The following is a 12,263-nucleotide window of genomic DNA, read 5'->3' as shown; positions in this document are numbered from 1 at the left end:
CTCTAAGGGAATCCCACTGCTTCCCTTCTCTGTTGTGTTTATGTAAGCACGCTGCTCTAAAGATAGCTAATAGACATCCACCTCTTCATGTTTTTTCTTAGGCTCATCCATCAAAATGAATTGCAGTTGGCATGTACCGACTGTGCTATGAATTCCCACGGATTTTAGGAGAGCCCTTGACATGCTATTTTTTCCCCTTCTCAAATGCAACAATGACAGTGATGGAAGTTTAATAATTGGGTGCAATTATTAGGTCTTCAGTCCAGAGACATGACACATTCTCTGACACCTGTTTTTGTAATTTACTCTGATTTGAACTGTCACTCCTACAGCTGAGGAAGCAGACGATTACATCAGTGCACCTTTTAGTCAATCAGTTTCTGACTGATTTGAAAGATGAAACTTGTCATAAAGGTTACATTTCTAATAAATTATGGCTGTATGGCTTCCTGGTGAAGAATCACATAACTGTAGTTTTCTTGAATTTTGAGGAATATTTTAAAATGCAATCATTCAAAAACAAACCAAAAAAAAAAAAAAAACTGAAGAAAAACAAAACGGACTAGCTTTTTTTTTAATGGGACAAAATATCACCTTTTCAGGAAGTTCTTTAACATTACGTTTATTTTCAATAAAAAGGGTCCGATTTCACCCCTTTTCACACTGTGATGCATAGACATTAAGTCAAATAAATAACACACACTGAATAAAGGCTTCTCCTGTATCCTTAAATCGTTTTTTGCACCCGTAGCTTTGCTTTGAATGGCATATTTTTAGTTCTTTTGATGACTCAAGAGATGTCTGGCTTTAATTCTCCACGTCTGTCCTTTTGTCATTCTGTTTCAGACATCACTCGCCACCAGATTTGCACAGGAGGCCTTTGGGAAGCAGTACAAACAAACCATCGGCCTGGATTTCTTTCTGAAGAGAATAAGCCTTCCAGGTGAGACACCTTCATAATCTTTAGGGAGTGCTTCTCATTTTGAGAGACTGCGCAGACATATGTTGCACAACTGCAGAGACTATGTATTTTCAGAGCTAGACAAGTCAACCTTGCTGGCAGAACACTGTAGATTTTGTATTTATTTTATATAGCCTGAACTTTAATAGAAACGTCTACGACACAACGGTGCCTGTTGTTCCCTATTAGTCTCTGTCACTTATTTCTCCTCGTTTTTTCATTTCCAGGCAGAGTTTTTCATTAATGTCAATGCGGGAGCTGAATGTGACTTTTCTGCTAGCTCCTCATTGTCGAGTGTCTGCCACTTCTCAGGCTTATTCGCTCTGAAAGCTCTCCTCTCTTGAGCAAACGGCACAATTTTTTATGCTCTTCACAAGCCCACTGGTCAGATTTATGCCCAAAGTAACAATTCATGCCCGAGTAAATGCAATTTTTGTGTTTATATATAACCCACTTGAAATGAAGGCACTTTATATATTCTCATCAAATCTAAAACTTAAATGTTTACGGCTTTTTGCTGTGTTTGAAAGAAAGTACCCTGTTTTAAAGTTTCTCTTTCTAAAATAGGGATTTTCTGCATTTAAATGTATTTTTTTCATCCTCAGCCAAAGCCTAAGATCCAGAAATCTCGAAAGTGGCTCCATTCTTTCATTACTAATAAAACAACATTAAGCAAGGCAAATTAAGTGCTAAAAGTAAAAGTCATGCTGATTCGTGAGTTGGCTGAGGGACTCTGTTTTGATTTTGTGTCCGTTTCAGCTCAGAAGGCTTAGGAGAACTAAACCCCCAAAAATGTTGTGGTGGAGTCTGGTTGAAAAGAGCCAACTATCATCTCAGGCTGTGCTGATCTACTTAATGTGGATCTGAACAAATGCTGTTAATTGTATGACCTCTCCTCTCTTTTCAAGGTTTTTTTTTTTTTTTTTTTCTGTTTGAAACCCAGTGATCCCTTCTGTATTAAAACCGTTGGCTCAGTTTAAATATAGATTTTGCATGTCTGTATCACTGGGGCAGCAACAAAGCTGGAGTCAACACCCGAGTTGTTAAATGGCCCATTTTCTGGGGAATTGGGTGTTGATGAGCTGATGAAGAGGAGGGTGGCTCCTCAAGCTGGGTGGTCCCAAATTTTGTCAGGATCCCCGCTCGCCCTCGGTTAGGAGAGGTTGTGCGGGTCTCTATGGGGCTGTAAGGGCCTTCTGCAGCAGGGGGGAGAGTAGCATATAGCCAGGGCTGGCTCCTCTCCCCATGAAGGCCCAGCTTGTCAAACTTAATGTACATTTTCCAACGCAGGCAGAGGTGAGACGAGGCCGACTGGCACACAACAACCTCCTCTGTGTGTGCTTTTTATAACAATACTTCTTCCAGATGTCCCTGCCAAACCAGTGAGGTAAAGGCAGGGGCCTGACAGGAGCTAAAATCCACTTGATAAACTCTGTCAGACCTATTGGGCCCTTTTCTCCTCATCAACGTCAAATCCCACTAAGATAAGCGATATTAGCAACATGTTGTCTATTTGACGTTAACAATCAAATAGCTAGAGGACAAAATTTCACATTATTGGATCTGTAGGTGAAATAATAATAAAAAAAAAAATATTTTTTTCTACTGATCTTTTAAAAACTAAGACAATAAGCTCCCACCATTTTTGGTCTATAAATACATCAACCAGCATAATATTATTAAACTTTTATTTTAGTTCATAAAAAAGTCAGACAAAGGATAGGGATATATGCTTTAGCATTTAAAAAGAAAAAATTGTATTTTCTGAACTGCTAAGTCACTCTGCAGCATAAGCCTCAAAAGTCAAAACATTTACCATGAAGAGGAAAAAAAAGTATATGTTGCAGGACCAGCCAAACCATGAAAAAAACTGTAACTTGTACTCCCAAAAATATGGGAGCTTCATAATTCTTTTATGTTTCTGTTGAATTGAAACTTCCCAGCTCAGACAAATAATTTATGAGAATTTTTTTTGTGCCACAAAAAATGGAATCAGTAGATCAGACCTGAAAGAAAACCATAAATCAATATCGACTAGCAAAAATCAGATCGGTCCATCTCTAATTTTAGTGTTTCAGTCTTGCTCACTTGCAGAATGACAGTGGCTGTGTTGAGTCAGCACAAGCCTTTTTAAAACACAAAGAAAGCTGGTGTCTGAGCATGCTGGGTGGGTGGGGATGGCTCTTTATGACACCAAGGAGCTGTAATTCATTGCGCTCCCTGGTGTAACTTGACGTTGACAGTGTATAGTCTAGCTGTATCGACTGTGAACCTCAACGCTTCCTGTCTTTTATTTAAAAAGAGGACTTCTGAAGGGGTTGACTCATCCAGTCGTGTCCACAGCGCACGCTCTCATCCCCATCGGAGCTGCAGGCCGTCACTCAAACACAAGTTCCTCACTGTCCGGTCCTCCCTCTTCTTTTTTAAGCCCTTTTCATTTTCCGAAGGAAGAAAATATTTATTTGGTTTTTGGTCTTTCTCTCACTTCCCATCATTCAACTCTTCTCTCTTTCCACAAGCATAAGCAGAACAGTCTTCTGTGTCTTTACTATTGCGTTTAATTATTGCTATTTCCCCTAACTGCACATAATTCTCCTCACTTTACCTACTTGGCAGGCGATGGCATAATGCAAACAGGGAAATAAAAAGTCACTGAGACTTTTAAAATTAGAGGGTAAGCGGACATATTCATTCCCCTCTATCTCTCTGCTTGATATACTTGGATCTTAGCTACATATGAGCTGCCAGTTTAGGAGCCCCTAGCATGAAAGATTAATTACTGCTTTATTGTTTTCATTTTGTGTGAAAAAAGTATTTAATATACCAAAAAAATAAAAAAATAAATCTGCTATGCAAAACATAGGCTGTGGTGGAATCCATCCATCATTTCCACAGGACTATGGTGTTTACTGAAAGAGAATCCTGGAAAGAAATCCTTAAATGTCAGGCAGATCATATTTTATCCATTTTTTTAGCTGACAGAGCATTAACAGAGTAACTTTGATCAAGATATTTATATCTTGAAGAATATTTGTAATGCTGGAGTAATCTGTTTCCGACTGATGCATAATTCAAGTTTTTTTTAAAAAGTCTTTCCTGCCTGTTACAACTTTTTGTTCTAAGAACTGTAACCGATAAGAAAAAGGTGGGCTGCAGGATTATGTTTAACCTATTTCTGTCTTCTATCTTTATTCCAGGCAATTTGAATGTGACCCTGCAAGTGTGGGACATTGGAGGCCAAACATTAGGGGGCAAAATGCTGGATAAATATGTATACGGAGCTCATGTAAGTTCACTCTTATGTTGTTGATCTTTGTACAGTATGTTTCTTTGCTTTGAGTAGTGTGGTGAACCACTTGAAGCATAAGAAATATAACTATTAATACAATCATATAGTCCTAGATTTCCATTCTCAAAACATCGTCAGCAGAAAATCAGAGCCTGTCACTCCTTTGCTCTTTTGCTAAATAATATATAAAATATAACATCTACAATGCATATTGATGCTCAAAAAGCATTAAAAAGGAACATTTCTGCTTGCGTAATAACCTAATAATTCATTTCAAACTGAACCAATATTTTGAGATTCTATATGTAAATTATTTTTTTCCCTTTTCTCCTGTGTAAAAATATAAAAAATATTGCAAAAGGATATACATTTTATTACAAATGAAAACGGAAACAAACAAATCTGAAGAGGCCTCTGACTGAAGACTGTTGTTGTATGAAAATCTCATGACTGTTATGACATAGGAACAGCTTGCTATCCGGGCAGCAGAGATGATATTTCACAGCAACATGTCCTGCAAGCACTGCTAGTCCACCTCATGTGCTTTTGCCGCTCCTGTTTAAATCTCTATCTGGCTGTGTGGTTAGAAAGCCAGGCAGAGAGAGACGCTGGAGTCAGGGATTTGATCTTTGCCCATGTTGTCTGACGGAAGAGATGGTTTGAACTTTCTCCCTCTCTCTTTGATCTTTGACAGAACAGTTAGACTTATACTGAGTTCAAAATACCCACAAGTAGACTATTTTCATATTAAGTGAGTTCTGAATGACAGCTTCAGGTGTATGAATGCTTTTGCAAAGTGCTATTTCTATTGAAAATGCATCCATAATAGCATTTAATAAACTGAGAGCCACCTGTAGCATTATGTGTCAGGATAAATATACACAAGTAGGGGGCCCAATTAATACTGTGAACGTTTAAAGTTTGTTCCAGTGTACCAGCTATATGAATGTATAACTTTTCATCTAAACAAAAAAGGTGTTTTTTTTTTTTTTTCTGCCTTGATGGGGGAACTTTCTCAACATTTTCCAAAGCATACTAAAAGTTTAATCATAAATCATGTATTTTTTCTGTTCTTTCCTTCTTGTCATACATCTTTGCCAATTTATAACACTTTGCTTACTTTAAGTTTTCTCATCAGAGTTGCATAAAACTTAACGCCTTTTGTTTGGCACTGAATATCCTGTAATCAATCATGGCTGTTCAGAAAGGCTCTGGATAATTGTTGGAGGTCTAACCTGTCATCGCCAACATTACGTGTTGTGACAGTGCGTGTCAGTTGAACAAAAAGCAACAAAAAGCTTTTCAGTCATGTTGCATCATGCTGTAAAAGGAGAGTTATTTTCCTCTGCACTCACTGCTTTCCAGTTCTTCGAAAATAAGTTTTAGTATCGATAACGATGGCGGAGCTATCAGTGTTATTGATCCTAATTTCAGTCAGCAGGTTTTGCAGGCTTTCTGTCTCTATAATTTTTACTTTATTTTTATGTTCATGTAAACACCTCTCGACCTGACTGTTCACCCAAACATGAGTCTGTTATTGTCTCGTGACTTTGTTTTTTTTCTTTCTTTTTTCTACACTGTTCTGGATTACTGAGGGTGGAGAAAACTGTCTCTAAGCAGACAACCTACATTCTTTGGCCCAGGGGAGATGACCTAAATTGACCTCAGTGAATCTGAATCATGAATGACAAATTATGAAGTTCACTGTAAAAAGAGAAGCAGTGCCACCTACTGTTTCTATTTTTACTTGAAATTTATCATCAATTTGGCTCAGATAAAGTCAAACAAAAATGTATGTTTTATTTCCTTTTTGCCATAATTTAATGTATGTTTGTCGAATAAAAAACTAATAATATTCTTTTCCTTTTCCGGTACAGGGTGTTCTTTTAGTATATGACATCACAAACTACCAGAGCTTTGAGAACCTGGAGGATTGGTTCAGCATGGTGAAGAAGGCAAATGAAGAATCTGATATCCAGCCTGTCGTCTTCTTGGTGGGCAACAAAAGTAAGTATAACATTCACCTACAGACACAATGTCTTGTAAAAGTATTTATACCCCATTTTGTCATGTTGCACTCAAAAACTTCAATGTATTTTAATTATATTTTATGTTATGGATCAAAATGAAGTAGAGAATTATTGTGAAGTGCAGGGAAAAAAATAATGATTTTATATTATTTCTTTTTTATGTTTTTACTTTTAACCTGAAAGCCTTGAAGTCACCTACCAGCTATTCTTTGAAGGCCTCAGAGGTTTCCTAGACAATGTTGGCTGACAAACAGTCTCATAAAACCACACTGCTTAGGGAGAATATTCTAAGCTTTGGAAATCTCATGAAGAACTGTTCAATCAACCTTCCAAAAACTGAAAAATTATGGTGAGACTTCACGCCTGTGAAGACATGGCTGTCTACCTCAACTGACAAGGAGTGATCAGTGAAGTGGCCAAAAGGTCGCCTATTGTAACTCTGAAGAACACCCTTTGACATAGAATTTCATCCATGGAGTGATAGCAGCATCATGCTAAGACGCGTCTATTTTGCAGCAGGAACAGGAAAACTGGCCAGAGCTGATTGAAAGGTGGATGGAGTTACATGCAGTGAAATTCAGGGAAAAAACAGAAGCTGCAAAAGACGAGAGTGTGCCAGAAGTTCACCTCTCAACAGAACGGTGACTCTGAGCGTAAAGCTACAATGAAAGATTTGCCCAAAGTCCAAACCTAAATCTAACTCAGACTCTATGGAAGGACCTGAAAATTGATTTTTTTTCTCCACTCAATCTGACTGAGCCTGAGCCATGGGAGCTGGTAGTGACATGCAACTCTAATTATAGAAAAATAGTTTTAAGCCAATAATTGGCCTTTAAAAAATTCTGATTTTTACTTTGGAAAATACTTTAAAACTGTGTGCAGCTTTCCTTCAACTTTTCAATTATGCACTAATTTGTCTTGCTCTGTCATAAAAAAGCCCCTCAAGAAAGACATTAAAGTTCAAGGGATTTCAGTACTTTTACAAGACACTGTAAGTTCAATGCTTCACTTTAAAAACTGTGCTTCATATTGTTTATAAATTTTTTTTATTTCAATTAGTTATGACTAAAATTAGGTCCGATTTGTTAGGCTGAGCTTCTCTGGATGAATTTCTTTCTGATGCATATTTTTTACATGCGTGTGTTTGCATGTGGAGGAGTGAGTGTTTTGATGGTAGCAGATGTGTTTGTTGGAGCATCCAGATAACTGATTGGTGTGATAAGAGAGTTTTAGAGCAATGGGAATGCTGGTGTTTGTGAACTCATGGGAGTGACTGACTATGATTTAATATCCCTCAGCCAACAGACCCAGGTTACTGCTTATCAGCAGCTCTTTCCCTCCTAGTTGGTACCCGTCTGCTCGACCCCGACACCCCCCACCCCTCCTATCCCGTCCCACGTAGTCGCTTAAGGTGAGGAACTCGATGTTAACCAGATGATTCTTCTCCTATCAGTCTGCACGCCTTCTCCTCCATCTCCAAAATAAAGACCAATAATGAAGACTCGTTTTAAACATCCTCTTGACAAATGTGGAGTCATGGCTGCCGCTGTGTTATTGTAAAGTAAGGCGTTTGTGTGTGTGCGTGTAATGGCAACTGTCCACTTTCCCGAGCAATGATGAACAGTCAACAGAGCGGTGTCTGCTCACTGAAAGCTCCCTAATGTTACTCAACAGGGACCATAGGTCATGCTTTAATTCAGCTGTCTGGAGCAGATTCTCTTGTCTTCACATCCGTTGCAACTTCGGATACCCTGGCTTAAGCTCTGGGCGCCTCTGTATTTAGGCTAGATTTTAGATGTGTGGGTTAAGTGTGCATACTGTAATATTTAGGTAGTCCCATCACTTTGTTAGGCTCTGTCGCTTCCAACTTACCTTTACGCTCTCACCCTAATGACTACGGCACTGCTCATGGTCCATGTTTGTTTTTTTCTGTTCCTAAAGGCTGAAAAAAGAAAAACAAAAAACCACACCCAGATTGCCCCTTTAGGAATAATCAGTTATTTTACAAGACTACATGAATCTTTGAACCCTGCCGAAGACTCTTGTCATTTTTCAGGGATCTTGAAGTTTGACACAGTGTCTTGTGATGTGTGTGATGACTTGAAATTAACATTTTTTCACAAACCACAAACTTGAATAATTTTACATGGATAGACCAACAGTAGTGCATAACTGTGAAGTGGAAGGAAATGTAGAGTTTTCATAGTTGTTTGCAAACAAATATCAGACATGTTTGGAATATTTTCCCAAAGCCATGTATGGACACAAGAAACATTTTGAATAAGATACAGCTCATGAAATCAAGATTTAACAATTTTCTCCACAGCATATAAAAAACACCAGACATTGCAAACAAAAAGAGCAAAAAATGAGAAACACTAGTGAAGATCTATTGACAATCTTCTGGACCATACCGCTACTGTTAGAGGCACAAGATAACATAAACTAAAAATGCAGCTAAACTTAAACTAAAAACTAAATTAGACTAAAGCTGAAGCTTAAACCACAACCTCCCCCAGAATATGCCGTCTCCACAGTGAAACATGGTGGTGGTAGCATCATTGTGTGGGAATGCGTTTCATTAACAAGGATTGACACGTGTTTCTTTTGCTTGTCAAAGTTGGCATAAGATAAATGGTGGTAAATGTAAATTAATCTCAGCCTGTAAAACACTAAAGAGTGGGAGATGAGGAGTATGTGAGACCCTTCCCATCTGCCTACATATTGGTTACATATTGCATTGCCATGTAAAATTCAAGTTTATAACTCCTGGAATGTATTAACCAACAATTTCTGCACTTTGAACAGTCCTTTGTGTTATGAATACTGCACACATGATGATTTCTTCCTGATCTATCATGCAAACTAAGCACAGTCAGACTGGAGGGCTGTGAACTGAAGTTGTTTAACAAATGGGCAAACATTTTTAGCCTTTACATGTGCAAACTGGTACAGATACACTAAAAGACTTGCAAACTGTGAAAGTCTAATTGTGGACTCAAGAATTAAAATCAGTAAGGCACAGGCAATGAGGCTATTTCATGTTGACTTCTTCTATTTTATTCACAATGTATGCTCTCCAATTTCTTTTCTCGCTTCTGCGTCTGAGTTTTTATTCTCCAAGAATTGTAGCTTTGCTCTGCCTCCAACTTCTATCCTTGGCAGACATTAACAGTAAGTTGGGCAAATGAATACACCACATTCTTTTTCAAGCAAAGTTTAGATTTCAGATGGTTCCCATGATGTTGCACAGAGAGAGGCAACATGTTTGTGACTGCTGAAATAGAAGTACAGCCATAACAAGGAGCTTAGCAAAACACTTCAGATTTATGTCTCTGTGAGGGCTCCTATCTGGGGAGATTGTGGTGTTTAACCACTCAGACTGTTTTTATAGGCTTTCCAATGAGTTAAACGTAAGGAAAACATTGATTGTAGTTGGTATACTCTTAGTGAGACTTAATGAACAAGTCAAAATATATAGTTTTGTGTATTTGAGAGTTTTCTGGAGTTTTTTATGGGCCATTTTAAGGGGTATTACACCATGGTGTTTTATTACTGGCATTACCTCTGCTAGCTGATAATAGATTTTCAGAATAACTGTGACTGCAATCTGGTTTTTGTAAATCATTTAGGGTAACTAAATCATCAGTGTCATTCTTGCCTCTAAATGCTGCTCGAGTCTTTTGTTAAATAACGGCACCACTTGTAACAATTCAGACTGAAACAGGTTTCTGAGGGAACATGTGTGTGCGTACCATTATTTATGCATCGAAACGTACACACACGCTTTGGTAAAGAGACACTTGTGAAGTTTCTGAGAACACATTAGTAATGGAAGAGTGCTCAGTTTATCCAAACATACTACAAATGTGCTTACAGTGCTGCTTCATGCAACTCCATATGATACACAAGAACTTTATGGTAAAGTAGGCATAGACCAGTGTAATGTTCGTAAGAAACTATAACCCTAAGTAAAAATGCTTAGGGTTACAGTACTTATCCAGAAATTAAAAACAAAACTGTAATATCATTAAAGTTTTTATTTAAAATAGACTAGCAATAATTATTCCTGTTGCTACTTGAATGGATAAGATATATTTAGCATTTTAATGTTGATACATAGAGAAACAGAAGTATGCCAAGATAATATTGGTTGGTTAACAGTGTCTGTTAAGCTGTTTGCTTAGCAGACACGGTTTTGGTAGTTTTTAAACAGTGTTACCTTACTCAGAGTGATGGACCACACTTCTGTATATTCACATGAAACTGTCTTGTAGCCTTATTTCAGCCTACTGACTGGCAATGCACAGTAACAGGTGGGGGAAAGTCTTTCTATCCCACATAAAGTCAGGGGGAGCAAAGAAACATCAATCTCTCTGGAATCTGATTGAATGAGCTTAAAGCTGTAGGAATTTTATTGGGAAGTTTTGATCAACTTTGAATCTGTAACTTCTCATATCTAAGTGTACTTTTCAGAAACTGGATTAATACATACAGGGGAGCTGTAGTGTAGTTTTTATTTATTTATTTATTTTTTTACAAAAGTTCCAAAAAGTTGGATTCTGTCACTCTTCATGTCAAAAGCATTCTGCTTATTTTTGACTGCCTCTTCAGTCAGATTATGACTATAAAAACACATGGAAAATGTAGTTATCATTGGGACTCTAAATATAAACATGTATTTATATCTAGCATGTTTCTTTTACTTATGTAGTATACATTTATTTAAAAGGTTGAGTATTACTTCAAAGTGGTTTACGTGACTGCTCAAACTTAGTTTACATATTTCTTTTTGGACATTAAGCCTGTGTCGTTTGTCAGCCCAATTTGTTTTCATTAAGTGGCGATCGCAGGACCCCTCGCTCACTCCCCACCCATCACCATTCCCACTGCCATGCTCTCTTTCCCTCAGGAACTCTGGAGCATCTATCACAGGCTTGCACAGCCCTTATTTGGGTGACTTAAATGGGTTCAGTTCTCTTAACCCCTCCTCATCACTCATGTTTTTTTTGCTCTGTGGTTCCATCACTGTTCACTGGCGATTCACTCAGGCCTGCCATGGGAAATGTTATCTGAGAGATAAGGACTCGGCGCTGAGAGAATATGCACCCTTAAAGATGGCTTACCTTCCTTTTTCTTTTGCTCTTGTAGTTTCTTTTCTTCCTCAAGCGTCTATCTGTCATCATCTCTAAGAACATACTTGCGCATTCATTTTCATCCTTGTGCAAACACAGACTCTTTCAATCACGCGCTTCTACCCACTCTTTATGCTTATCTCTCACAGGGGTGGACTAACACCTCAGCTGTTGCCGCCTTTGCTTACAGTAATGTCCTTTCATTGCTCTGTCTCTCTGTTGTGTTAAACAACATGCATGTGTTTGTTTTCTGCATGCTAAGGCAGATCTCACTGCATACCGTTGCCCGTTGCACTTCTCTCGCCCCAGGTTTCCGTTCAGCTGTGTGAAAGTTCAAGTAAAACATGGATATCCTCTAACTCTACATTTCTCACCAAGCATGTCTTTGCCCAACAACATTGTCAGTCTTGAGTTGTTTGCCCTCTTGGCTTGGCCTTTGGTGGATTTGAAGCCCACCCCTCTCCCCAGCTCTCCCTACCCTGTCACCTCTTTGCCCCTGTAAAGCTGCCACAGTTCCTGTCTGTTCAGTGTAGGCCTGCACATTTCTTAATAGAGAGATGCTCAGAAGTTCAGGAGCGCAGAGGAGCTCAATGCACTTCTGTTTTTGGTTTAGCTCAAAAATGTTTTTTCTGGCTCAACCCACTCGTACTTAGGTCCTCTTACAACAAACTAAAAGGTCCTAATTGCCCCCAGGGGAAAGGTTTAGCCACAATAGACATGTGGTGGGACAAAAGCCCAGTACTCATACCCAACAACCCCCCCACCCCAGATAGGAGGGATGAACACGTCAGCAGTGTCTGTTTTGCTCTGTGGGCAGCAAGACCACAGGTTTGACGTTGTAAAACATT

General features: G+C 38.5%; 1 protein-coding gene across 3 annotated transcripts in view; it reads left to right on the top strand.

The window, feature by feature from the left end:
• Positions 1–12,263, top strand: part of rab28 (RAB28, member RAS oncogene family) — a 32,964-nt gene that overhangs the window by 4,701 nt on the left and 16,000 nt on the right. For all 3 annotated transcript variants that reach the window (XM_088009454.1, XM_014970361.2, XM_088009455.1), the window contains 3 exons: positions 847–943; positions 4,159–4,247; positions 6,128–6,257. In XM_088009454.1, the coding sequence (XP_087865580.1) occupies positions 847–943; positions 4,159–4,247; positions 6,128–6,257 (316 nt within the window). The remainder of the gene's footprint in view (positions 1–846; positions 944–4,158; positions 4,248–6,127; positions 6,258–12,263) is intronic.

This window comes from Poecilia mexicana, unplaced genomic scaffold (genome assembly GCF_051168715.1).
Source record: "Poecilia mexicana isolate PSO_F unplaced genomic scaffold, ASM5116871v1 scaffold_10, whole genome shotgun sequence".
Classification (NCBI taxonomy): domain Eukaryota; kingdom Metazoa; phylum Chordata; class Actinopteri; order Cyprinodontiformes; family Poeciliidae; genus Poecilia; species Poecilia mexicana.
The sequence above is the reverse complement of the archived record's forward strand: the minus strand, read 5'-3'. Positions and strand labels throughout refer to the sequence as shown.